Source organism: Varanus komodoensis, unplaced genomic scaffold (assembly GCF_004798865.1).
Source record: "Varanus komodoensis strain SLA01 unplaced genomic scaffold, ASM479886v1 scaffold12, whole genome shotgun sequence".
NCBI classification, from domain to species: domain Eukaryota; kingdom Metazoa; phylum Chordata; class Lepidosauria; order Squamata; family Varanidae; genus Varanus; species Varanus komodoensis.
Window position 1 is genome coordinate 23,925,507 of NW_025335349.1, and position 27,985 is coordinate 23,953,491.

The following is a 27,985-nucleotide window of genomic DNA, read 5'->3' on the forward strand; positions in this document are numbered from 1 at the left end:
GGGGGGGGGAGATGGCTGCAATCTTGGTCGCCACCCAAAGCGGTGTTTGCAACCCAACTAAAAAATTTTCAGTAATTTTTGTTGGTGAGCCAAGGTGTTTGTGAGCCGAGGTAGCACTGTAGAGTGCCCCATGGCATGCATTCTGAAGGGTAAACTAGCAGGGTTGTACTATGCATTTTTATTAAAACATGGATAGGATTCCTACTCTGCCTTCTCCTGCATTGACACACAATGGATCTTTGGCAAGTTGGAGTCAAATTGCTCACATACCGTTACAAATCCATTAGCTTTGCCTAACATAGTCATATCACATCAAGAGATGACGCCTGTTTGTTGAGACTGCTCCCATGCTTCATTTTAATATGCAACCATCTCAATTTAGAGTGGTGGTGTTAACCCTGTATTGGTGCAAGCCAAATGCTCACCAGATACTAGTGCGAGGGTGAATGGATTTAGACACAGCAGTGGTGTCTCTAAAAGCTCGAGTTGCCTTGTGGGAGCTTTGCAGGTATGGAATATAAATACTTGAGAATATAGTCGAGAAGTATGCTTCCCGAAAGTCATTTAGCTAAACAAATTTAATCCTCCCTCTTTCCAGAATGCATATACTGAAATGCTGGGTGAAATACTATGAGCAAAATCTTGATTAAAAGTTGGTAGTTGCATAGTCCACATAGGCTGTCCTGTTTCCTTGGGGGTAGGTGCGCTAGCTGCAGTAAATGAAAAAAGTTAAATAGTAATCTGGGGGATGTGCTAGGGAGAATCCTGGTGGTGGTATACATTTTGGCTGAGCTGTGGGGTTTTTTCCCCCATGCATCACCAGTTTGTCTGCTGTGAAATTAATGATTCTGTTGTTCCCACCAATCCAAAAAGTTTGAGTCTCTCCAATTTAACAGATTAGGGAAAAATCAAACAACTTTAAAGGTTTATCAGCAGGTATTTATTTATAATATAGACTGAAGCAATCATTACAATGTAGAAGGGCAACACACTTAACAGCATTTGTTTATTTATAGCCGTTCAGAACAAAAACGCTGCATGGGAGAGAGGTCAACTCTCAGTACAAACTAGCAACTAAACCACAATAACTTACCATTAGAAACATTTTTTTATATGGTGACACTGCTTTTACAATAGGCAAGGAACACAAAAAAAAATCAAATCAAATAAATCCAAGAAAACTATTTGAAGTGGTTTGTCACATTTTAACATTGAATTTGGCAATACTTTAATCAAAGTTTTACTTGAGTGTAATTCTAGTGTTTAAAGAACTAATCTGAGTACAGCTGCATCCGAAAGGTTTCCTAAACACACATTAGAAGTAATCCATCAGGAATGTCTCCTACACAAGCCCCACTGAAACAAAGGAGAGCTGCACACAAGGGCACAAACAAGCCCTTATGTAACTTCCCATTTATTTCAAAACAAAGCTTGCCAGGAAATGATTTTGACACTTTGCATCCTTTGTATTGGTTTATAAAGCTTTGTTCATTGAAGGTAAGCATCTTGAAGCATCATTTGCAGAATGCATCCGCTGTTTCATCAAGATGCTGGGCTAATACCACAGGCACTGCTGTTTTTATGTATGTTTTGTAGTATGGAGCTTGTTTTCCAAAGAAAGGAGAGATTATAATTTAAGGATCATGCTTTTTTTTGTTTCTGCTTATGAAGCTATTAACATAAAAAGTGTTAAGCAACCACAGCAGTGAAAATGTATATAGAACACAGTGACTCTAACAGTTTTACGATACTTCTCACATCCAATGCAGTTATGTATTTAAAGCATAAGAGGTTAAGTAGGCAAGATGGCAGCCAACAGGAGTCTCCAGAATATCTAGGGAGGAGTAGCTTGTGCGTACACACGACCCAGCTCCTTCCAGTGTAGCTGGTGCATTTTTTTGCAACCACACAACACAGGTCTTCTCTTTAATTCTGCTTGCATTGCCTGTATAGAGATAAGGCAGACGGTATCCATTTAGACTGCAGAATGTTTAAAAAACTCACAAAACTGGAACACCTGTGGTGCCTGAGTTATGCACATTTCTGCCGACCCCATAAAATGGATATATCACAGCAATTTTCATTTTAAGAAAAGAAAATCCCCTCTATAAATTTATTAACAGCTTCCCCAAAAAACTTTGCTGAGAATAATTAAAAAAAGAAAAGAGTGGTCAATCCCCTCCCCGTGTAATAAATAAGATCAAACATATACTCCCATCCCTCCCACATCCCCAAATCTTGTACTATTTAGGAAAAGCCAATCCAAAATGCCAGTTAAGAAAAACAGGTCCCTTAAAAGAACTGTTTGTAGTTTTACTGGAATTCCCAGCTGGTTGCTTGTCAGATCCGTAAGTTCCCTCCACACAATTTGGGGCTTTTCCTGTTTGTTTAGCTGCCCAGCCTGCTGGGCATAGCCAGTAAAAGGTATAAAGTTATAACTAAATAACTCCCTGGTATTTTATTGTTCAATGTTTACACATTTCTCTCTTCCCTTCAACTTTACTGTACTGTAGATTTTATTTTTAAAAGGAACAGAAAGTGAAGGGAGAAAAACTTTTAAATCTGCTTGGTTTAAGATGGCATGAATTGATGAAAGTTGCTTATGCAGTTCTGAAGAAAAGGAGACGAACAAACAAAACAATCCACAGAAGCTTTTCCTGGGCAAGAAATCCTATACAGCCACCACAACAGATTTTCATGGGGCTAACACAGGAGATGTTCCTAGTGGACAGCGCCCAAAAGTCTTTAAACACCCTACTTAAACACTGCAATCCAATATGGCTTATTCGGATGCATTTACCATGAAGCTACGGCTAGGCTACTTTTGTGCAACAGTTAAGTCCCTCCCCTTTTCCTAACACCCCTAAAGACTGTTAACCAATCACAGGCTTTTACTCTCTTTCACTTTATATTGCTTTAATCGATCAGTTGTGGTTTTCTGCCTTTCAAACATAAAAACAATTAACTATACTTCAGTGAGGACCTGTTTCTTGCCATGTCCTTTGTACAATAAAATAAAAGCTTTTGCATCCTCACAACCACTATGCTACTTGACATTTATTGTAGTTCTTCCTTCTATTGTGTAAAACTTTTACAAAGTTATAAAAAAGTTACATGGGATTTGGCACCTTCAGAAAAAATTGAAAGAAAAATCGGGTTTAAAAAAAAGTGCGGAAAAATAATAATCAGCAGTATTTACAAAAAAATGAAACGTCAGGAAGAGGTTGCTTCTTAATCTTTTTAGTTTGCAAATTCCATCCCTCCCCCTACATTTTATAGAGCTTTTCCAGCAATCTGTTATTGAGCATTCTACAAAATCTTGATTGTACAGTGGAATGGACAGAGAGACAAAGATGATTTCATCAGGTAGTTCAGTCTCTGTTCAGTTGGTAATTCCTGGCAGTGGTCCAGCATCTAGGAAATGCGGGGTGCTGAGCGGTCATTCGTAGTGGTCTTCTTCAGCTTAACACCACGGCGTATAGCATTCAGCATATCTTCGCCTTGCGGGGCTTCTCCAGGGTTCTGTCCTCCCAGTGGAGGCACCGGCTGGCAAGGGGGAGCTGCCATGCTTGGACTCTCCCTTTCGCCTGCCTCTCCCTCACTTTCGGGAGCTGCCTGTCTCTGCTCCTCTATGGTGGTTGGCTTCTGGCTTGTGGATGGAGGGTTGACAGATGCTTGACCACTCCACACTGATGGTGCACCTGCAGGGACTGGAGTGCCACTGCCAGCTTCAGGGCTTTGCTCAGGGCTTTCTTCGCCCCCACCTGGCACACTGGGCAGCCCTGCTGGTAGATCTGGTACAGTTGGCGTTTTGACAGGAATCACAGGTGTCTTAATTGGGATTGGCCCCGCCCCAATGGTCCCACGCCTGACCACGGGTTTTGTGGAAGGGGTCCGTCGGATAGTCGCCACCCCTGGAGTGACTACCACTGGCCCAAGTGTGGTTGGGAGGCCTGCAGTGGAAGCGGGACGCTTGGCATGAAACATCCGCCGGTAAGACTGACTGATGTCACTGTTTCTTGGAATAGTTGAAGACTTGTCAAATTCTTGCTGCTCTGGCTCTTGGTCACCACTGACGGAGAAGTAGTCATAGTCCGAAACTGGGGGTAGAAAAAGGCAAATCAGGAACCTACTAGAAAACAAGCATTTTCAATCAGGTTACTGTCATCTTTTCACTAATATTTCATCTGGTTGCAGCAGAGGAAGACAGAAGGCAGAGCTCAGCTGAGCAGTCAGGTGCCTCTCCAAATTGTGTCCATTTATGCCAGAATTTTGTAAGGACTTGTGCTTGCATTTGTTTATTTCATCTTTCCTCCCCATGCATTTAGTGTCATGTCTAGGGCTCCACTCAGGGCCACAAAAGGTATAAAATATTGTTTAAAATAAAAATAAATGTATTTAGACCATATGATTGCAAGCAGGGATGGTCTTTTATTGCACTGATCTCAGTCAAGCCACTCAGCTGAAAAGTGGGGTAAAACACATCAGTACTGATAAAGCAATCCTGTATGTGAATCACAGGGCAAACACTGCAGACTGAGCAGCGCCTACACAAATCACACACTGACAAGTACTGTTTCCAGTACAATCTTTTTTCTATATTTTCCTGTGGAATGACTACTTCTCAACTTTACTCTTTGGAAGTTTTCTCTCCAATCTGGCCCTTGTGCTGTGCAGCAAGACCCACATGTGTGATGCACAGAGACCACAATGAAGAATTGTGCCTTACCTTGAGAAGGAATGGTGTCCTCTGAACAGCAAGGTGTGGTTGTTTGGGTGCTGTATCCACTGGAACACTGCAAAGAATCCCGGCTACTTCGCTGGGTGTCTAGTTGCAGTCCTCGGGCAAGAGCCAGGGCCAGCTCTTCACATGCCTCCATCTCCTCTCCTTGCTACAAACACAACGGGGCGTCTCATTAAATGGAATGAGAAACTTGGGCAAACCCTATGGAGCTCTTGAGCTGTTTCGACCTATTGCTACAACACTCTTTAGTGTAAACCATACTTGGCATAGACCAGAGACACACAGCCCCTTTCAGCTTGAGGGCCAAAATCTACTGCAGAGAAGTGCTCCGAAGCAGCATTTCAGTCATGGGTGAGGCATAAAGACATGGAGTGGGGCCCAAAATACCAATATATTTTAGTTGAAACATTTTACTTCCAGTATCTAAGCCTTAGAAGACACATAGAATGGGGGTAAATAGCACAAAATCAGGAAAACCTAACAAACAGTGGCTGGGGAAAGAAGGCAGCAAATGGGGAAAGAGAGGAAACCTGGAGGGCTGGATTTAACCCCCAGGTTTGAAGTTTTGCATTTCAGTTATAGATGCACTTAAATGAATGGTTCTATGCAAAATCTGACTAACCCCAGATCCCATGGCAAATAGGTTGAAATGAAAGTCATCTTTACATTCTATTATTCAACTACTATCAGGATTTTCTCTGACTCTTCTATGCAGTGCTATGGCAGACTGTTCCCAAATAATCCATATTGTACATCACCCTGAAATCTAATAGGATGAAGAGATATACAGACATGTTTTAACTAGTACATGAACAGACAGACAAATATGGACAAGAAAACCTTTGACCCCAGGCATCCAGTCATTTCCGCTGCCCAAGGTGGTACTAAGAGGAGCCTGCACTGTGTGCTGGTCTAGCCTATCTGATCCAGTTTTTAGATGACTCCTTCTGCTTGGCAACTAACATTGTAGGGCAAAAAGCTTGTGGAGAAGCATTTCTTGTAGTCCAGACTAATTTTGGTAGGATACAAGGGAGCTTTCACACCACAGAAGCCTACGCAACTCAAAAGACAGTCAATCCTAATGAAAAGCAGTCATCTGAAGCAACAGTGTGACACTAATATTTGCACCAGTGAGATAATCATGAACAAACATCTTACCCGTGGGGCAGCTGATACGGTCATGCTCCGGGGTCTCTGAGCTTCCTCTGTGGGCACTGGTGGTCCACTCTGGGCTCCCCCAGCAGGATCTGCTTCTCGTTTGTCTTTGCGGCGTTGCAAAGTGTTTACCGTGGGCTGGTCATAAGGACCTGGTTTAGCCCAATCCTAGGGAGAAAGACCTATTAGCCTAGGTTTCTACAGAATGTATATACGTTCTCTGCAACACCAACAGAATGCTGAGGATTTTTTCTTCCTCCTTCTTAAAGAAAAAGCATAATTTTGACAGGGTGCTTGCTTTTTTTTCCCTCAGCCCGCCTTTAGCTTCCCCCCCCCCATCAAACTTTTGAAGTCTCTTAGGTGTTACACATTTTAAAGTCATGTCGACCCTGTTGCAGGAGCANTGCGCTACGGCGACGGTGAGGAGGGCGCAGGCGAGCCTGAGGTGGGGAGGGCAGAAGGCCGCATCCCCGAGCGGGAATCCCAAAGTCGCAGCCCCAGAAACGGTAGCCACACTCTTGTTTGCTGGGAGGTGGGCCGAGTGTAAGAAGGTCAAGAAACTTGATGGTCCCATCAAGGATGGTGTGACTGGAAGAGGCTAAATAAGGCTGACTTGCAAGTTGAAACAAGTTTGTGGGCTGCACCCTACAGATTCGAGGAGACTGTTTTACAGACAATCCTTCAAGTTTTTTCTTAAAACTAATCAGAGCTTCTTCAAGCTCCCACTACCCTCTTCTCCGGTCAGAAGAAGTGGATGTTGGGCTCAGCTACTCTCTGGTTCCTGTCAGAAAAGCACAGGGAACCCAGGCTGAACCTATTGGCTTTTTCCAGATTGTTACAGGTCAGGGTAGGCTTCTTTGCACAATCTGTGAATAACTCAGCGCATTCACTATTGCAAGATGGGGTGATGGATTTAAAAAGGGATGCAATTCTGTTATGGAGATACATGTAAGCTCTTTTGTCCATTATTGGCCATGAGAGATCAAGGAATCCTGTGTGCGGAAGGAATGGGGAACAAATCAATGCAGGGGCGGAGAGAATGTTATCCTCCTGCCTTGTTTTTAGACTTTACAGACACATCTGGCTGACTGCTGTTGGAAACAGAATTGCACAGTTCTTTGTCTGTTCTGGCAGGCAATTCTTTTGTTTAAAGGATTTTTACTCTTCCTTTCTGCCTAAAAGTTTTTCCAAGTCACTACTGACCAATTTCTATCAAAAACAGTACATGTGGTGAGGTTCACATACTTAAGTGGAGGGGCAGGGCAAAAAAGGGATGGGGAGGGAAAATAGGATAAGCAAACTCAGTCATCAGTTCTTTGAATTACAGAGTTACAAACACCAGTTGGGTTGGAGTTGAGCAAAAGGAGGAGCCACGTGGGCTGGTCTCTCAGCAAAGCGAATGGAATGGTTCTCCTTTCCTTCCCTTCCCTTCCCTTCCCTTCCCTTCCCTTCCCTTTCCTCCCCCCCTTTCTCTGTTGCAGCCTCTGCAATTTACATATTTCTTAGCCCTTCTTAGCCAGTATCTTCTGCTGTCATAATGCTAGGATGGCATCATCTGCTTCATTTTGCAGTGACAAAGAACTACTTTCAGCGGCGAGAGTTCTCGTTCACGCTCCGTGATGATATCTATGTGCGGTACCAGTCTTTCAACTCCCCTCAGGACTTGGAAAAAGAGATCCAGAAAATGTGTCCATACAAAATTGACATTGGAGCTGTGTATTCACACAAGGTAAGATATGGAATGAATTGTGTGAAGGTCTAGAAAACCATGTTCCCTTGAGACTTGTCAATCCTCTCATTTTCTTTGATGTAAGATCAGTGCTATTTTGAAATCATTCCTGGCTGATTTCAACTTTGTCTTAAAACCCTAACTAGAATAGCAGTTTTACTCTAATTAGTTCCGTGTACTCACTATTCATCTGTCTAAAACCTAAATGTATCCCTGTGATTTAATTTGCCTAAAGCCCTTTGCTCCTTGCATTTCCCTCAGCAGACAGATAATGTTTGGTTTCCATCCTATTTTTAAGTACCTTTGACATCTAACATTCCTCTATTTCTGATGTTCAGGTTGTAAGTTCTATTAGCTAGGTAGCAAAAACGACATCACCTAGAAGGTATCAGTAGGTTGGAAGAATCCTGAGTGTGCAGAAGTACACCAGATCATTAATGGGAAAAAAAATCCTATGACTGGGGGGACGGACTCAGAAATAGCTTGTTGTATGTATGTTGTGTGGGGAGAAAACCTAGAGGCAGGGGGACAATGAATGTAATTGCCTGCTGTAGAAGACAACAGGGCATGCTGAGCTGCTGTAAATCAGCCTGCATTGATTTGTTGCTGGTCCCACCTGTATATTAATGATATACAATCTACATATAGCATCTTCAATGTACACTGGTACCTTGACTCATGAACTTAATCTGTTCCAGGACTCTGGTCGTGACCCAAATTGGTCATGAGCAAAGTTAAATTTCCCCATAAGGTTCAATGTAAATAAGTTGTAAACCGCCCCGAGGCTTCGGTGAATGGGGCGGCATAAAAATGTTTTAATAAATAAATAAATAAAATAAAATAAAATAAGTTGAATCCGTTCTGTAGATCGTGGCCATCTCCCCACCCCCACAGCAAGACCGAGATCACACCTGTCATCCCGGCGCACTGGGGGGTTGGGGGGAGAGACAGGCGTGATCGCGGGCACACTGGGGGAGGAAGAGATGGGTGCAAATGGCGTGCTGGGGGAGGGAGAGATGGGCACGATCTTGGCCATCTCCCCCCCGCCCCCAGCATGATCGCGGCCATCTCCCCACTCGGGTGGGGTGGGGAAATGGCCGCAATCGTGCTGGTTGGCGGGGGAGATGGCCGAGATTGCGCCTGTCTTTCCTGTAGCAGCATGCCTCCACACACACCTTCCCTGCACGAAAGCAACTACAATCATGGCCATCTCCCCACCCCACCCCCCGAGTGGGGAGATGGCGGCGATCTTGGTCACCACCCAATGCAGAGTTTGCGACCCACATCAAAATTTTAATGAAATTTTTGTTCGTGACCCAATTTGTTCGTGAACCAAGGCATTCGGCAAGGGGCGGCATAGAAATGTTATAATAATAATAATTATTATTATTCCTGAGCCGAGGTACCACTGTACGTGGTTATTTGCAAAATTTCATTAGGAAATAGTGCCCCCTTTTCAAGGAGCTAATCATCTAAAAGGTACACTTCAGCCTGCTATATTCGTGTTTTTGAATATGACCTGGGACAAACCCCGAACTTTAAACTGGAAATATTACATGGGAAAGATGCTTGTTATCATGCAAAATGGGAGATGCATTGCTACTTAAATGCCGCATCTGCTGATCCACTAGTGTGCTCAGCTTACTGGCAGTTGATTGAATATTAACTTCTTTTATCTAGTGCCTGAATGTCAATGCACTGGTCATCCACAAAGCACAAGAGAAAGCAGACAATCTGGGAATATCTCAAGTAATAATTTTGAGATAGTTTCAACCCTATTTGAGTCTGCCTTAGCTCCCATTCATTTCAGGGGACCTTCTCTAAGTCTTACTAACATTAGAGATAGTCGTGTAACACTGAAACACACACAAAGGGTTTAGTAGTCATTATCATTATAGCAGCAAGTTTTTTTCTTCATGAGAAATTATTCCCATTTTAATACTGGGAGAACAGAAGCTGCAAATGAGTAGTACTGGCCTGTGGTTAAGAACAGAAAACTTATGGCCGTTCATCTGTAGTGCCTTTTTCAGGCTCAAATGAAGCTCCTTAAGCCTTCCTCTAGCATTCACTGTTTGACTAGCCAAAAATATATTTGGTCCCTTGGCAGTATAAATATGATCAGGTATAAATTTAGCAGAACGGTTGCAGAAACACCAATGAGTCAGCAATTATGAAGCAACGAGACTAAATTCTAAATTACTGTAGCCATTTCAATACCTGGGTTCTGTCTCTTTCTTTTCTTTGCTCTGCAGCCCATCCAGCACAACACTGTTCACATGGGTGCTTTTCAGGCCCAAGAGAAGGAGCTGGTGTTCGACATAGACATGACAGATTATGACGACGTTCGACGGTGCTGCAGGTATTTTTATTACCCTCTTGATAATGATTAGTGGCAAGTAGCTAGTTTGTTAGTGTGGAGGATATTGTAGTTATGTGGACTGAATCAGAAGATGTTTTGTGTATTGGTGCTGTACTCGCTAATAATTTCATAAGACGCTACCTGCTTCTATGCTTTTGCAGTTGTTAGAATGACAGTAAAAAGAATGTTGCTTTTGTGGTTTCATGCACTATTTCTTGTTTGTGTTTTGCAGCCACATGTGAGCAGTTTCTGAGCCTTGATAATACATCAGATAGGACTCAGGCAGTGTGGTCCTGTGCATGCTTACTTGGAAGTAAATCCCTCTGTGTTCACTGGGGCTTACTGCTAAGTAGGTGTGCACAAGATGATGGCAAAGAAGGGCTCTTGGCTATGCAAATAGCCAGTCTCCCTGTAACAGGAAAGAATATAGGGATTGCCCTGTTGGGCCATAGCAAAGGTCTGTCGAACCAAGTGCCCCGTCTCTGAAAGCGCAGAGGAAGGTTGCAAGTGGGTAAGCTGATGAAAACGACCCTGTGCTCTCCTGTCCCCAACATCTGTTCATCAGAGATTCACAGCATCTGAACATGAAGTTTCCATGCCTAATTATCTATTTTTAGTTTGAAAATCTCAAGTTTACCATTCTGCCCTATGGCACCCAAGGCAGCTTACAAATCACTAAAATTCTTGTTTTTAATTCCATAACATCATGGTATCCAAACTAAAAGCAGTTTGTGGACCTGTCCCCACTGGAAATGGAGTCCTGTGCATGGTTAGAAAAAAGACCTACAGATCCCAGCATGTTTAGCTGGGGAATCCTGGGAGCTGTTTGATTTTTTTTTCTATCTAACATATACAGGACTTCCCCCTAATATATCTAATCCTAATTTAGTGCAACATAAATTACTGGTCATGTAGAACATAAATCTGTAAATGCTTACTTGGAAGAAAATCCCTCTCTGTTCCATGGAGCTTATTCCCAAGTAGGTGTGCATGGGCCTGCATAAATTACTGTGCAAACCTCTACATGTCTACTAAGAAGTTAGTCCTAGTATGCTTAATGGGATAGTGTGCATATGAATGCAGCCTTAGAGAAGTATCTTGAGAAGATAGCCTTCTTGTCCTTTCTGATCCTTCAACCAAAGCATTGAATTCAATCTCCCACACTCAGCCTCCAGTTCTGCTTGTCCTGGCAGAAAATGGGACTGTGGTGTGTGCCTCTGGTGCTCACCTTGGTCTGCTTCATGCAAGCCAGAAGTGATATGCTACTTACAATTGCATGCATGTACTCTGCAGGTAGATACAGTGGCTGTTTCAGAAGGTCAAGATGCAACATCCTTTATCCAGACAGGAAAGAGCTAAGCCTCCTTCAGGAGCTTTCACATCTGATTTTTCTCAAGTTCAACTCCCCAGAATCTGACAAACTGGTATAGCTTGTTTGAAGCAAACCCGCCTCAAACAAGTCATAGTTAGAATTGGCTGCAGTTTCATTTTTGGACGTAACACTAAACTGCACTTGATTGAGAGTGAAAGCTTTGATTCTTCCCTGAAGGGGAGTGAGGAGAACATGAACCTAGTTAGAGCAGCCAGGAGGCTAGGTTCATTCCTAGGATGAGAAGCCACATGCGGACATCCATGGAGTGGATGGAGCTTCCTGGGGCCGTGTTCCCTGTTGCTGCCTGTTTCTATATAGAAGGGCCCGCAGGAGGAGGAGGTTCTTTGGTGCTCTGCAGTTTCTGTGTCCGTGTTTCATCCACACTGCCTGCCCTTTGTGTCAAGCTCTCATTGGTTGAAAAAGGAATGGAGAAAGTTGTTTGTTTTCTTATTGTCTGTTTTTAATGTACATTTCTCTTGTTTTGCCCTTTGCTGTGTGCGCTGCCTTAGTGGGGTTGCTTCTCTATTTTTGAGGCTGTGCTGTTTGCCAGTGAAAAATGTATTTTATCACCTGTTCTACAAAGTGAGATTAAAAATGATCTTTCAAGAAATGGATATGGGCTGCTCTCTCCTCAGCTCTGCAGAGATCTGCTCCAAGTGCTGGACGCTCATGACCATTGCCATCCGTATCATAGACCGGGCTCTTGTGGGTAGGTAGCTTGCAGCCATGTGGTGTTGTGGGCTGAATCCATGTCTTGTTCCCCCAATAAAACCTGAACTTCTGGAAATGCATCCAGTGCCTTGATCTGTATTTGCTGTCTCCAGTACCATCAGCTTTGCGAGTGTTTTATGCAAGGTGTCCCACGAAAGGACAGTCTATTGTCCCAAGGAATGTCCAGTCTAAAAAGAGAGGACAAGATTATTTTATTTATATAAAAATGTGTGTGCACAGAAGAAAATTAAACTGAAAGCCAGGTTACAGATTTTGAATAAAGGTGGCTCAAATCTGAGAAGGTGAGCTGAGAAGATGCTACTTTCCATAATCCTAGCAGACTAGCAGGTATATATATAGAAACGGTGGCTTATCTTGGTTGGTCACTGAGCCCTAGAGTGGGGGTAGTTTCCTTGAGCCCGACAGCAAGGGAGAGCCCATTCCCCTAACTCTCTAGCCTAGCATATATGCATGCCTCCTCCTCTTGTAAGGACATGCTCCAAAGTCCTCTGCCCTGGTTGCAAAGAACCAAACTCAGGGGCTTCCTTGTGTCCAGGGCAGGGCAAAAGCCACAGTAGTGGTGCTCTCCACTCCTGCTGGGCCTTGCACCCTGCACTTCATCTGGCCTTCTAGAGGAAGCAGAGTTGAGGGGGAGAGGAGGAAGCTGGGATACGATTGGAAACAGCATAAGCTCTCAGCCCCAGCCGCCTGCCCTCCCTGCCCCCTAGCGTGCCCCTTTGCTGCTCGCCAAGGCAACTTGCAGCCACCAAGAGGCAGCTGATGTGGTTCTTTTCATGCCAACAGTGAGGCGGATCAGGTGGGGGGTTCCATGTTCACAGTCCCACCTCTGATGTTGCAGGTCCTGGAGCCTCTGGAGCTCCCAATAATCCCCTCAATGTTGGGAGGCCATAGGATTGTGCCCTAAGCACGACTGAGCGGGCTCCCTGGCTTTCTGCTACAGCTTTCTTGGCTCAGTCACTGGTAAGAGTCCATGTAGCCTCAGCCCCATTTTGCAGCAAGAGACAGCTGCTGCTTCTCATCTGCAGAGCTGTAAACAGTTCCCATTTCTCCTCCTCTTATATAATTTGACAGTGCATGGTAGAATACATCTGTACTACATGTTGCTTTATTATAGTGTTATTTTAACTTTCATTATTGATAGTAATCTTAGTATTCACGCCTTTTTTTTTTTTTTTTTGTCTATGAGGGACATGGTGTAGTATTGTGGCTAAGGGTGTGAGCTATTGCTGGTTCAAACCCCACCTTAGCTATGAGCAAGCTAATTGTCCATAAGCAAGCCACTATTTTCTGATTCTCCACTCTCTTCTGTATATGCAGTACAGGAACGTAGTACTGACCTACCTTACACGGTTGTTGTAAGCACTGCTTCACTACTATATGTGGAGAGCTGTGAATGTTCCATATTAGCCACAGTCAGGACTGAATATTCACTTTGTGTTTTCTGCTCTCTCACCTGCTCTTGCAGAGGACTTTGGCATCAAGCACCGTCTCTGGGTATACTCAGGACGCAGAGGTGTGCATTGCTGGGTGTGCGATGATTCTGTCAGGAAGTGGTCTTCAGCTCTCCGTTCCGCAGCAGTGGAATATCTCAGCCTAGTGAAGGTGTGGCCGCTTGAGGAAGGATTTGGAACTTGACGCTGGAGGGTGGGCAAATCAATGGCCTCCAAGCCAGTCCTGGCCTGTCATTTAGAACATGCATCAGGAGTGAGGAGAGAAAGAGCTATGACATGAAGGGATCTTTAGGAAATCTGACTACAACAGCATGGTAGAGTGGAGCAAGAAAACATCCCCCTGCACCCATTTTGCAACCTGGAGACCAATGGAAGAACTTTTTAGGCTGGTTGAAACATTAAGCCCTATAAAGAGGAAATGGTTGGAAATGGCTGCCTGAACCAGTGCAAATTTAGCCTATGCACAACCTGCTTATTTATTGCATGTGCTTCTCAGATGCCGCACAATTTACAAATCTTTTAGTCTGAAAGAGTTAAGGTTACACTTCAAATGCTGTGTTTTCCAACATATTGTAAAAATATGTTTCTGAATCTGGGCAGATCTCTCTCATCTGCCTCCAAAAAGCAATCCTTTCTTTTGCAGCTGCTCCAATTGATGGCCAGGTGTGGCTCAAAGGGTGTTTAGATTTCCAAGCAGTCGATGTTATTTGTTTAATAGCCACCATTACCATAACCTAAAATAATGTTGTGGTTTTGTTAGGGTGACCTGGTACAAAACAGGCCAGGGCTCCAGTACCTTTAATGGCAAGGGTGGGGACACTAAATTGGAGCATTTGGGGCATGTGCAACTTGTAACAGTGTGGGGACAATTGCACCTTCCAAACTTTCTGCTTTCACACCCATGTTGTATTAAAGTTGCAGGACTACTTCTGCGCATGACACATAACCCACATCACCTAATGGAGGACATTAATGTTACATATATTATTGTTGCCTGGGCACTTGCTCATTTTGGTTTTTCTTGTGGGGCTGGTGTTGGTTGATGTGGGTCACCTGCCCTTCAGCAGGAAGGAAACCATGTTAGTCCTAAACATCAGATGTGCTAGCAATGTCACTGATTGTGGGTGAGGAGGGGACTGAAAGGGTGGGATGGAGTGTAAGCAAGGCAGAAAATTTGACATCACCTTCCAGTTCTCAGTGTATGCCTTGAGGGAGTTACTACTGCAGGGCCATGAGGTTTCTGGCTTCAATAGAAGGAAACATAGGCATCAGTCAAGACTTATTTCACATATTTCTAATGTTTTTTTAGGGTGGTGAAGAAACGATCAAGAAGGTGACCCTCTCGGGCAAGATTCACCCATTCATCAGGTCAGTTGGCATGAGAGCCAAATAATTTATGGCACGTGCAAAGGCAGTGAGGAGGCACATCCTGAATTCCACCCCAGAATTAGAGACTTTAACAAATATTGCAACTCAAGTGCTTTTTGTGTTAGAAGTTGCTATGGCATATGGAGGTGTGGCTTAACCACACCGTATTGTGGGTGTTCCATGAGGAAGACAATCTGAGGAGGAACTAAACATGCATCTAATATTAAAGCAAAAGGCAGACTTGAGTCTCAGGGAAAGCAGTGGAAGAACTAGGTTGGACTGGATGTTTTTAACCATGCGAGAGTCCTCTGGATGCTTCCAACACCCAGAAGTGGAGTGGGGAGGTAGGAGAGGCTGCAGTTAAAGCAAAGCTGAGGGTATTTTATGCGGACATGCAAAGCAAAGAAAGGCTTCTGGTTAACCATGCCGCATGTGCTAGTAGAAGGCCCTAGATTCAGACTTCTGATTCTCAGACCATATCTGCAGGTGTGCATTAATGCACAGCAGTGCTGAAATACATTGTATACATCCTTCAGTAGACCACAGACTTGTGTTTCCTTTTAGCAGTGTTTGTGCTGTTCTGGAGTAGTTAGATGGGACATTGTTGGAAAACCTTGTCTTTCAACTTTACACCTCTTCGCCACTGTACAGATTGCTTTGGTACCAAGCAGAAGCAAACAAAATGCCAGGGAAAGGTTTTGGCAGATGCCACTTTTCACAAATCTGCTCAGCAAGCTGTATCTGCCAAAATTCCCTCATCTACAAAGAATTATGAGCTCGTTATTTATTGCTTATCTATACTGCTCAGTAGTCAAAGTTCTGGGTAAGTCACAAAAATTAAAATCCTAAAATGTAACCTGATAAAACATTATATGAAACCTTGAAAAGTGTGAGGCAGAATGAAACCTAAGGAAAAGCCAGCAAAACAAAAAGATCAAAGGACTGAACTTAAGGGAGACCATAAAGCACCTGCTTTGCATGCAGAAATTCAGTTTCAACCCCTGATGTTTCCAGGCAGGGTAAGGGAAGTATCAGTGTATCTAAAAACAGGACACATCTGAAAATAAAACAAGGACTAATAAGTCTGGAAAAATGAAAAAAAGTCCTCATCTGGTGCTGAAAAGACCACAAGATATATAGCAAGTGAGCCTCTCTGGGCCAGGTACTACACAGCCAGGGTACCATCACCCTAAAGAGTCACCTTATTTGATGGGACACCCAGAGAAGGATCCCAGGGATGATGTTAATGTCCAGACAGGGATGTTTCTTCCATGACAGGAAGATGATCCTTCGGGTAACCTGGGCCCAGCCATATATGGCTTTAAAAATTAGTACCAGCATTTCAGTGAAAAGTCACTTGAAAGCTGTCTTCCATCTGGCATTCTGTTTCTGCAGTGGCCAGCCTGATACTTCTGTGCAGCCCACAAGCTGGACATGAGTGCCATGGTAGCCCAGTTGTCATACAGTGGCATGTTGCCTCTTGCACTGGAGGTGATCCATGGCCATTGCTCATTATCAGCATGCATACTGCCTTTTTTTCTTAAACTTCTCTTCAAGGCAGTGCACAGCAACTTAAAAACATAAGACATGAGACCATTTAAGGCATAATCACAAAACTGATATGGCAGAATTCAAGAGATGTGTCCACATATCCTTCTGGATGCCAAGCAAGTGGGGGCAATTGTAATTCTTGAGGGAGCACGTTCCACAGTTTGGGAGCATCACAGGAGGAAGCTCCTTCCCGCATGCCCAACAAACAGGCCTCTGAGAGTAATAGAGCCCTCAGAAAATCTCATAGGCAGATCTTAATAATGGGTATGATTGGTAGTCATTAATGTCTTTATGTCCTGGGAGCCTCGTTTCTCACTGATGCCCCCCTTCTGTTTTAGTGAATCATTAAACGTGTTGACTCCTTACTTCACCGAGTATGCCCTTGTTGGTCAGGACATACTTGGCAGCAAAGAGAGCTATGAGAAAGTGCTGACTCTGGTCCCAGATTATATCCTTTTGGGAGCTGTGAAAGGGCAAAGGGACATGGGATATGCCAGACAGGAGTGAACTGTTGACGTATTAGTTTTGCATGCTCGTAAATAATCAAAACTACAGGCACCAAAATCCTCATGCCTGCTACCCCCTGGGCCTAGTGCCTGGGTTGCTGCAGGGGTCAGGAAACAGATTTCTTAGCTCTGGTTCCTAAGCAGTTCAAAAAGAGGTTTCTGTTCCTGGCTCAAAGCTGAGGGTTCCTTTAAAGTCTGAGGGCTGATCTTATGTGAGGGAAACATAAATACACCACCTTTTTATCAAGAGGTAAAGGCAATTGACTTTAAGATTTTAAAAATCACGACCAAATGTAGCCAAAACCAGAACAAACCTCTTTCCCCCTCATCTCCCAAAAAGACAGAAAGTAAAGCAGTTCCAGGCAAAAGACAAGGAATGAAATAGCCATGTAGGCTTCTTGCATTCTGTATTTATTTTGATGGGTTTTGCCCTGCCTTTTTATCAAATGATTCTCATGATGGCTTACAACAGGCTGCAGTAAGACAGCCCCATACACACACACCACATCCCAAACCCAGCAGCCCTGGGGCTGATGATGGCGCTGAAGGCCTGCTTCCCTTTAGCAGAAGTCTAGCTTCACAGGCCAACTGGAAGTTGTAAGAAGTGGGTTTTTTAGACGCAAGCCTTTTAAAGATAGGTGGGCCCTTTCCCCCCATGTTAATGTGGCTGGGTGGGTGGGAGTGCATGCAAGGAGGCACCCGGTTTCTGCCTCAGGCGTGAAAATGTCTTGTGCTGTCACCCCCCTTGAAACTCCTTAACAGTTCAACCACCAATTCGAGAAGATCTTCTACAAGAATTTAGTAAAAAAAAGCATGACTCAGTTCAGCGCTGGGAACTTTTGAAACAAAAGTTGGAAAAATCTGTAAGTACTTGTGTTGCAGGAGGGGAAACTGATTTATAAAAAAAAAAACTGGTAAGTTGGTCCCTAGGCTGCAACATTAGGTGATAGGGAATAGTACAGCCCAGAAAATTAACACATCCTCACTTCCTGGATAAGGTTTGGAACTGACAGCTGGGTTACAAAGCAATGATGTTTTGATTAATGTTGCTGGGATGACCAGTGCTTGAAGACTAGAGAACATTTAGATCAGCCTTCCCCAGACTGGTGCCCTCCAGATATTTTGGGATGCAACTTCAGGATTCCTGATTGATGTTATCAAGGGTGTTTAAGTCTAAAGGGCATGTGGCTGGGGAAAGCTGCTTTAGTGTTTTATTCTACAGTGGGCTGTTGTAATGTCAGCAAGAGGGAAAGACACTTATGTGTGCCAAAACAGAAGAGAAAATCTTCTCAAGTACCTGAAAAAGACTAACACATTTTGGAAACAACCTTTCTCCCTCGGGAGCTGCTCATGTTTCTCCAAATGTGTCACAAAGAATCATTCCAATGTTGCTTTTATTTTAAAATGCTCCTCCTGAGTAGATTTACTCTTCTGTTTTAGCTCCAGAATCTTTGGCAAGGCAACTGGCTCTGATCTCCTTGGATGTTCTGTGCAAATGAAAATGGTGGCATTGAGTGAAAATTGTACAATGCCAGCCTCCTAACACCTATCCTGCCGGCATCTTCCCCACTTAAAAAGTTAGCCCTCTGGTGAAGGGTGAGAATGAGACTGGAGCAGGGTTGAAACAAAACTCATCAGAATCAATTTCTCTTAACATTTGCAGACTTTCTCTCATGCGGGAAAGTGAGCCAAGCCAAGAGGAAGTCTGCTAATGCTCGCAGAACTAAGGTTGGCAACCAGTGAGCATTGTCCAGATCAGGTGAAGGAGTACAAAGGCTGCCACAGGTGGCATGGAGGGGGGGACACTACTTGCACAGCAGGTGGGGTGTGATTCCTGCAAACACTGGGCACGCTCACCAGAAACTTGGATGCAGGGCCACAACAAAGCAAACTGGATTCCAGGGAGCCAAGTCCAATGGATTCCCATCCCCAGAGCAGATTCCTCACACATCCCTACAACTGAAGACTTGCTACCCAAACAGAGAACAGGGTGCTGCTCTACATCCCAGAACCTAAAAGCTCTCGTCATGCCAGCAGAGGGAGCCGAGTGTTAGCTTCTGGCCCACACTTCTGTATATTTTATTTTCATTTCCACTGAAGCACAGTATGTGTTGGTTTAATTAATTAATTCCTGGGGCCTGCGCACGAGCATTTGGCTGCCTTGGACATAGTGGGCGCCCTTAATGGAAGCACTGTTCACTAAGCCCGTTCTGATGATTTTCTGCTGCCACTGCCCTCACAGTGAAATGTTCCCCTGTGCTATTGCAGCCATAGAGTGCGCTGTGATGGTGCAGCTCCAGCTGCAGGACAGTATGTACCTTCCCATCCACCAAGATCTGGGTCAGAGGTCCTCCTGAAAGAACCATCCCCCAAAGGTGAGGGGGGTGGCAAATAGAAGGAGGGCCTTGTTGGTGGTTGCGCCCCACCTCTGGAATAGGCTCCCCAAAGAAGCTCACCTGGTGCATTCATTACTAGCATTTCACCAGGCCAGTTCATATCTGTTCGATTTTCCAGATGTGTTAATAATTGACTTTTATTGATTTATATATTTTTCTGTGAATTTTAACTGATGTTTTTATTCTACTGTATCTTGTATTATATCATGGATTTTATTTATCTTTTTTGCTGGTTGTATAGCAAAAAGTTACACTGCCTGCACATTGTCACTGCCCAGAGAGCCCAAGAAGGGCTATAGGTGCAGTATATAAATTTGATAAATAAATAATAGCCTCCCTCTAATGAAGGAGCCTTATGTGCAGGCATGGTACAGAAGACCTCCTAAAGCCCCAAGGATTAACCTTTTCCAATTTCTCTATTTATTCCAATGATCCTCTCAAGAAAACGCCACACACGGAATGGGAGATCATGCTGCAGTATTGCTTCCCTCGGCTGGATATTAACGTTAGCAAAGGACTCAGCCACTTGTTGAAGAGCCCCTTCAGTGTTCACCCCAAAACAGGTTGGTGGCATGATGCTGCAGTATACCCTCTGTGACTAGTGGGGTGGAGAAGCAGATTGGGGCATTCCAATATTCCCTTGGGTGCAGGAAGTTCATTGAGTGGCCTTGAGCCACTGAGAAATCACAGCCTAACTTATCTCAGAAGCTGGTTCTTCTGAGGAGGAGGACTGCGTTGCATTTATTTCCTGCCCTTTTTCCTCTGGTGAGGAACCTAAATGGGCTTAAATAGCCGCCATGTAAGGATAACATGATAGAACACGAGCATCTAGAAACTCCAGTCCACAGGCTGCATATACAGTGGTACCTCGGCTCACAAACGCCTCAATTCACAACCAAATCGGGTTGTGACCAAAATTTCATGAAAATATTTACTCAGGTTGCAAACTCCACATTTGGTTGTGACTGCGATCGCGGCCATCTCCCCAACCCCCACAAGAGGAGAGATGGCCTTGATCATGCTGGAGGCGGGAGGGGGAGATGGCCAAGATCCCGCCTGTCTTTCCTGCATGAGTGCGCCCATGATTGCGCCCGGCTTTCCTGCATGAGCGCAACTGCGATCTCGGCCATCTCCCCACCCCACCCGCATGATCGCACCCATCTCCCCCCCCCCCGAGCACACCCATGTTCCCGCCCATCTCTCGCCGCTCCCAGTGTGCCTGCATTCGTGCCCATCTTTCCCCCCACAGCACACAGGGATGACAGGCACGTGCAGGGATGAAAGGTGCAATCGCGGTCGTACTGGTGGGGCGGGGAGATGGCTGCGCTCCTGCTCGGGGGTGGGGGGCGGGGAGATGGCTGCGATCTGTGTTGTTCTTTGTCACTTCACTTCACATTTTTCTGATTTAAAAAAATAGCTACAGAATGGATTAGCCTTATTTACATTGAACCTTATGGAGAAATTTGACTTGGCTCACGACCAATTTGGGTCACAACCAGAGACCTGGAACGGATTAAGTTTGTGAGTCAAGGTACCACTGTAGTCTGCAGGGATTCCCTATCCGGCCCTGCAGCTTCATCCCCAGACCATGCTCCCTCTCCCCAGGTAGGAAAAATTCTTATCCCCAATTAGCATCTGAATGGAAATGAAACATTTTCCTTGCTTGGGGCTGGGAAATTCCCTCCCTCCTCAGCTGATCTTTACATATCATTGGAGGGAGGGGAGGGAAGTTGGAAAGTGTTTTCATACACACACACCTCCCCCCATGAAAAAGAGCAGAAGAAGAGGGCACGCATGCTGGCAACATCCCAGCCCTTTCTACATGCTTTGCCATCTCCACACAAGTGCCATGTGAAGGGGATTGTAATAATACCACCTTTCCCCTCTTCCAGGGCGTATTTCGGTTCCCATTGATCTGAAGAAACTAGATGAATTTGATCCATTTGCTGTCCCCACTATAAGGTAAGGATCATCTTGGTTTGTGGGGATGATGCAACATGCATCATCACTTACAAGGTCTCTTGAAACAGGGATCAGAAGCAGCCTGTTTGGTTCCAGTACATAGTTAAACCCTCTGTTCACTGGATTAGGGTGTAGGATGAGATCCATAATTTGCCACAAGCTTTTTCAGCTTGCCTTAATGATCTTCAGTATTTTTCAAACACATTGGCTCCACATGCTTCCTCCAAGGCCAACTGGAGCCCTTGCAAAATGTGCTGCCATAGCTAGCCAGACCAATTTTTTTTTTTTGCTTCCCAGCCTGCTTTCCCATCACAGCTGATTGCTGCTGCATTTCCCTCTTTCCACAGCTGCTCACCTTGTAGCTGGAGTGGTGGGTCTCTTGATTCCCCAGTCCTGAAGCCCAGGATCCTCCGGTAGCCCAGGTCACAGCCTCTGCCCATCATGAAAGCAGCCAACAAGGCAATGCTAGAAAGCCCTGCTAAGAGTGAGCAGCAGCTGCAGGGACATAGAGTGGCACTTGCGCTGAACACCTGTGACCCTCAGCCCTTTGGGCTACTTAAAGCAAATCGAGGAAACTCACCCCTGATTTCTGCAGTACTCCTCCCCTCCTCCACAGCATACTGCTCAGTGATTTTGCATATTGCCAAACATTAGGGTCCTGAATCATAGGAATCAAGTGTAGGAGCACATAACTTAGCATAGGATCGAGGCATTTAGAGTTCCAATCAATAATAGCAAAAAACAGATTCAAAGAAGTAATGCACTTGTTGGCATTCTAGGGGACTCCAATACTCCCAAAGGAAAGTCAAGGTTAAGCTTACGGTTCCTAAGATGAAAAGTCAGACAGCTATTGTGCAGTTCTGCATGTCAGTGATGCTGAATTCTGAATCCATGCCACCCACACCTGATCCTCCTTTCCTCTGGCCAGCAAATGCCTCCCCTAGAGCTTCGTTATTGGCAGGAAGGGCTTTAAAGTCATGCTTATGTACTTTTGGCACACCCCTCCATCCACCAAGAGAATGTGCTTCCTTTGAGCTTCTCTGAAATGAGGTCCTTAAACTGAAAGAAACTGATCACCCCTGGATTACAAAGAGGACCTTTTCATCTGAGGTGGAATGTTTGCTGTATGGAATTCCTGTTTCAAGAAAATTTGCCTAGGACTTACTCTCCTACCTTCCTGGGCCCATGAGTTGCTGCCACAGGCAATAGCTAAGTTCAGACAATATAATAACCTACACTTAAAGATTCACTGGGGCTTGTTGATACCTGAGTTGTCACTTTGTCTGAGCCCAGCTGCCATAACAAATCATGGTTTGTTAGCCATGAACAATCCACAGTTCAGAAACCAACAGCAAACCATGGTTCTTTTAATGGGTTGTTCATAGTAAAGGAACCATGGTTTGTTAGCATGGCTGGGTTCAGACAACATGATAACTCACATTTCAACTCACATTTCAACCCACACTATGTTGTTTGAACCCAGTCAATGTGATTTTTTTTAACCAGGACAACTAATAAATAAAAAGTGAACTTATTCTCTTAGACAATTGCAATTACTGCTGCCTAATCAAGTCCTGTGGGATTTCCTATGTCTTTCTGTCTGTCTCTCTCTCAGTTGCCTCTGTCAGGAGCTGGACACAGTTCGCAATGATGAAGGGAATGGAAAGGAAAATGAAGGAGAGGCAGGAAGCTCTCGTAGAATCAGGGGTGAGTGCTCTCAGAGAAAGAGATCCCGAGATATCTTCACATCTGCTCTGGTGAACAGGAAAAAAAAAGTATTGACATGGCTCTAATTTCGACCAGTACTGCACCTGGCTCAGTACACCTGACCTTCATTTGTTTTGTGAACCAACTTTGTAGGAAGACAATACAGGCATTCAGTAATTGTAGTAATCATGTTTCAGAACCTCCTAGCTCAGCAAAGGAGATTCTTTTCTGAGGGTTGACCAGGACAGGTTTGTGTAAATATGGGAAATGTTTATTTTCTAAAACCAGACAAAGGACTGTTATTATGCTTGAACCTTATAAAGCCAAGTAATAGGTTCACACTCTCAAGCCCAATCAAGAACCACTCATGTGTTTATAACCATTTCAGCTATAAAACTTGTCCCATTCCTTCCTGTGATCTGGTGTTTTAAGGTGTTTTCCCTCTTGCTAGCTTATTTCTAATATCGGTATATGCTCAAGAAAACACTTTAAAACAACAGAGCATGATGATGCTCAGTGAGGAAAGAAGTAGCTCTTGCTCTCATCTCCATATTCCCTCTTTTCATGTTAAAATCTAACACCTCCGCTTGTAGCAAAGTAATGAGGTCCACAATATTAGTTTGTGGAGGTCCTTATAACTTTATGATGTTTTTAGGAGCCATTATATTGCCAGGTCAGAACATAGGACAAACCATGCTGGACCAGAGCAAAACTCCATCCTATCCAGCTCTTTGTACACACATTGGCGAACCAGCTGCCCAGATACAAGAAAAAACACTTTTCTGCAGTGACCCAAAGCCTTTGAAAAGCTTTTTCATCTGAAATCCATTAGACCTCAGTGTGTAGGTAGTGATGGATAAACAACAAACTTGGGTGAGAGCACTCAGAATGAACTCTCATTTCAGGTAAACAAGCTTTTGCACTTGCACAGTTCAAAGTGCACCTTGGGAGCAGTAGTTTGGGATCATGTAATACTTGCTCTGCAGTGCCAGAGCTGCAGTGGCAGCAGTGATGATGAGGGAAGCTGCTGAGGAGACTGTAGGATGAGTAAAAGTTTAGGGGATGGGAGATGGTGCCAAGTTCTCATAACCAGCCAGAGAGGCAGGGAAGATGAAGGGGAGAAGGGAAACAGCACTGGATTAGTCAAGGAAATGGTTACTCCAAGCAACAGATATGCTGGTTTAGACAAGGAAAGGGAGAATTCACCCAGTGCAGTGCGTGTGCAGAAACTGCATTGTTTTGATACAGACTGTGTGCACAAATGCTCTTGATCAGTTCCAGACTTAATCATGAAGTTGTAACCAACCAGTTCAGGCTGATTAAAAAGGTGAGTGTTATGAATGGGCAAAGTTCAACCCATTCGAAGCAGAATAATTCTGGAATTTGGTGGCATTAGTAGTTGCAGGCTAGGAAGGCCTTGAAGACCCATTTGTTTTCTGTAACTTCTTCCAGTGTTGCATTTATTTGGACTGTTGCTGGTGCTTGGCCCTCATCATGTATTGGATTTTAATATTTTTCTGAACCAGAAGTTGCATTATCATCACTAGCTTGTATTTTTTAAAAAAAGTTTACTATTCTATCAAAATTTGTTGTGTAAGCTGTCTTGAGAAAGTTTTACCCTTACCCTTATAACCCTTCCTATCCCTACCTTATCCTTTATAGATTACAAGAAAACTAGCCTGGCCCCATATGTGAAAGTCTTTGAACGGTTCCTGGAGGAAATAGAGGACTCGCATAGAGGGGAACGTCTTCAGGCCAGCGGTAAGGGCTTGAGCGGAAAGTGGGCTCTTGGCTTGTGCTATCTCTACCAGTGTCCAAAACTCAATTCCTACAATTATTCACATTAGAAGTTATTTTTAACAATAGCCTCAGGTTTACAAAACAGCTCCATCATGAGCCTTAGTTTGGAATATGTTCTTGTTATTGTAATATGACTAATTTTACACTATGCAGTAGACTTAAGATAGAACTATGCATTAACACTGTGGCCTTGCTCTCAGAAATGGCCACCTCATGTCCCATCCCCCCACCCCCTGCCCCCCATCTGAACCATGGTGGCTCAACTTCCTTTATATACTGGGGTCATTACACTGCATTTCTGTATTCCATCTAATTGGATGCTGCTGGCAGGGGACAGGGAAGCAGAGAAGGTGTGATCAGATGACTGGAAACAGTTTATTACACATCACAGAGTAGACAACTCAACAGAGAGCTGTTTCAAATAGCAGGTTGTGTGCGTGTGCATATGCCCGTGCGCATGTGTCTTCTAGTTCCACCCTTTTGGTCAGACAACAGAACATTCTGCTTTATTTTATTTTATTTTATTTTATTTTATTTTATTTTATTTTATTGGACTCAGGTCAAAACAATGTGACAAGCAGTCACAGAGTGAACCTGGATCCACTTGGATTAAGCTGCTATTTCAAAACTTTTCATCACCTGTTGTGAGAAACTTGTGTGCGTTGCTGAATATGTTTTTAAGTTAAGAAAACATTTAGCTTCTACAGAGATTTCCCCCATCTCAGATCAATACCTCCCATGGCAAGAACATAAAAAATCCTATACAACACTAGATGTCTCTGACGTATGCCTTAGCAGTATTTTAATTCCTCTTTTCTCTTTTTAGATATGCAGATGCAATTCTGAAGTCTTTGAACTCACATTGTGCTGCAACAGAGGGCATTTCATAGGGTGAATACTTAGGACTCTTTGCAGCTCTGGTGTTCTTCTAGTAACCAACAATTTCATTTACCAAAGTGGTCAACAGTGTTCTTTGCTACCAAAAGAAAGTGATGAAAGTAGAATTCAGAGAGTCACAGGTGCCAACAAGAGAATACAAATGCCCATATATAATAAAGGAGCTGACAAAGAAGCTACAAGATTAGATCCAACAGTACTGCTCTGTTTTGCAAGAGGTGACAGCCTGGTCAGTTGGATGCATCCTTCTTTGGTAACAGACAAGGGAAGGGCTTATATATAGCATGGGGGGAACGTGTGACACCCCCCCCCCCCACAGCTGTTATTGGACTCCAGCTCCTGTCATCCCTGACAATGAGCCATGCTGGCTGAGGCTGATGGAAGTCTGAATCTAACGTAATACAGGTTCACCACCCCAGCATATAGCTTTACATACAGAAATGGGCCTTTTTCTTGAGATGAACTTGAGAGAAAAGCAGGCGGTTCAGGTTAGTACCAGGAAAAAAGAGGGGTCTAGATGTTGCAAATGCACTGCTGATTGGTTGCCAAGAAATTCAGCTTCCAGGGCTTTAAAATCTTACTCAAGTATGCCAGTAGCAGATTTTAATCTAAGCAATTCAAAATTGGCCTCTCTTTGTGTATGATACCTTTTCAGTTAATAGCACCATTTTAAGAAACTAACATAGGTTTTCTCTAATCCTCCAGCAGCTTCTCGTTCCCCTTCAGAGCACTTTGGCATTTTGTCTTAAGGATCACAGTTTGTGATCACGTTGAATGAACCCTCACCATTTCATGGATAAAAGCAACCTTTCCCAACCTGGTCCCCTCTGGATATGTTAGTGTTCATTTCCCAGAATCCCTACCAGATTGGGAAAAGCTGCACAAAGGTCTGCCCATGCTTAATCAGGCTAAACTAATAGGATAGTAACAATAAAAAGGCTTCATGTTAAATGTGTTTATGTATTTTGATTTCCAGCATTACTTAATGAGTAAAAAAATGTGGGCAGGCAGCAGGGAAGCAAGCAAATGGTCTATCAATGTGGCAGGCTTTACACAAAATTCTGAAGCAGATGTGACTAAAAAGAACAAAATTGCTTTATGGTCTTGCATTAAGTATTTTTAGCTATTCAGTTGAGTGTCACAGATAGGCTGTGTCCAGCTCAATAGTGTCACATGCTCCAGTCTATTTACGTTCTTCTAAAGGTATAAATGGTTGTCATGGACTTATATTGCCTTCAAGATGATACCGTGGGGCATATTGATTGAGTTGTTTTCAGCTAACAGTGGATAGCTGGCTGTCTTTCGAGTGCAGTTTTATTGCATAGTCCAGTAAAATGTTTTAAGATCTGAATGGGTGCTATTAGAGAAAGGAGTAAAACAAGCACAAAAAGACTAAAATGTAAGTTGCTCAGTTGAAGTTATTCATAATAAAGCAGCAAGATATCTAAGAGGTTTCATGAAGTAATTTCTGCAGATCAAGGCTGAGGAGAATGCTTTGGAGCCTATCAGAAGAAGCTTACAGGAGGTGTGCCCAGTACTCTTTAAGTATGTAACCTGCAACGTAACTTTCCTTATATGGGTTTCCTTATATGCAGAGAGCATCATGACTTGTTCGGTGCCCCAAGTAGCACAAAGGACAGTCTTCCTGGACTGAGAGATAAGAGTGGTACAATTGGAAAAACTGTTCCTGGCTTAAAATTAAGCAAAACTGAAAAGTAGTGTGCAGCCATACAATTAAGCACACAAAAATTGGTCTTGGCAGGTTTGCTTGCAGATCTTTAAAGCACCCATGGCCGTAACAAGTGTCCTGTATCTCTCCTGCCACTACCTACTATTTCATTTCAATTTGGTTTGTGTACAGCACAAATATTAAGACCTTTATCTTCTCAGGATGAATTTGTTTTATTCTTTTGTTCTTTATATTAAAGCTGTATTTGTGTTTGCAAATAATTTTGTTACAATGTTTCATAAATAAATTTTTTAAAAGTTCACAACATAAGTTTGCTTAATCCAAATATGCCAGTTTGAGTTGCCTATCAGGTGGAAAGAACAACTTTGTTCCAGTCTACAAAATCTTGTTTGACCAGTTAGTTACGTAAAGACAATCATTAGTCAAGGTGTTCCCAGACTAAGGATTGAATGCAGACTCACTTAGGTGTAACTCTATGCATGTTTAGACAGGAAAAAAGGCCTGCTGTTCCCTGCATAGCCCAGACAGTCATGGTGGGACTATTAGAATATTTAAGGGTGCAAGCC

The 27,985-nt window shown here is 43.8% G+C and overlaps 2 protein-coding genes across 2 annotated transcripts; one reads left to right on the forward strand and one right to left on the reverse strand.

Moving 5' to 3' along the window:
• Positions 1–917: 917 nt before the first annotated feature.
• Positions 918–6,296, reverse strand: LOC123019195 (protein MTSS 1-like). The gene is made up of 3 exons (XM_044421867.1): positions 5,903–6,296; positions 4,730–4,892; positions 918–4,100 (listed from the first exon to the last, which is right to left on the reverse strand). Exons 1-3 carry the CDS (start codon positions 5,924–5,926, stop codon positions 3,415–3,417), a joined length of 873 nt encoding a protein of 290 aa, XP_044277802.1. The 5' UTR covers positions 5,927–6,296; the 3' UTR covers positions 918–3,414.
• Positions 6,297–7,436: 1,140 nt separating this feature from the next.
• Positions 7,437–27,720, forward strand: PRIM1 (DNA primase subunit 1). The gene is made up of 12 exons (XM_044421470.1): positions 7,437–7,628; positions 9,881–9,987; positions 11,995–12,068; positions 13,557–13,693; positions 14,852–14,910; positions 16,800–16,909; positions 17,739–17,830; positions 19,806–19,926; positions 21,256–21,325; positions 22,941–23,032; positions 24,695–24,793; positions 25,659–27,720. The coding sequence occupies exons 1-12, from the start codon at positions 7,437–7,439 to the stop codon at positions 25,676–25,678; spliced, it is 1,173 nt and encodes a 390-aa protein (XP_044277405.1). The 3' UTR covers positions 25,679–27,720.
• Positions 27,721–27,985: the final 265 nt, after the last annotated feature.

Excerpts from the sequence above, each read along its gene's own strand:
- PRIM1 (XM_044421470.1), top strand. The coding sequence starts at position 7,437 with ATGCTAGGATGGCATCATCTGCTTCATTTTGCAGTGACAAAGAACTAC. Across the intron at positions 21,326-22,940 it reads TTTGCTGTCCCCACTATAAG|TTGCCTCTGTCAGGAGCTGG; the intron begins GTAAGGATCATC and ends TCTCTCTCTCAG. Across the intron at positions 23,033-24,694 it reads AAGCTCTCGTAGAATCAGGG|ATTACAAGAAAACTAGCCTG; the intron begins GTGAGTGCTCTC and ends TATCCTTTATAG.
- LOC123019195 (XM_044421867.1), bottom strand. The coding sequence starts at position 5,926 with ATGACCGTATCAGCTGCCCCACGG. Across the intron at positions 4,893-5,902 it reads CCGTATCAGCTGCCCCACGG|CAAGGAGAGGAGATGGAGGC; the intron begins GTAAGATGTTTG and ends TTGTGTTTGTAG. Across the intron at positions 4,101-4,729 it reads GGACACCATTCCTTCTCAAG|TTTCGGACTATGACTACTTC; the intron begins GTAAGGCACAAT and ends TTCTACCCCCAG.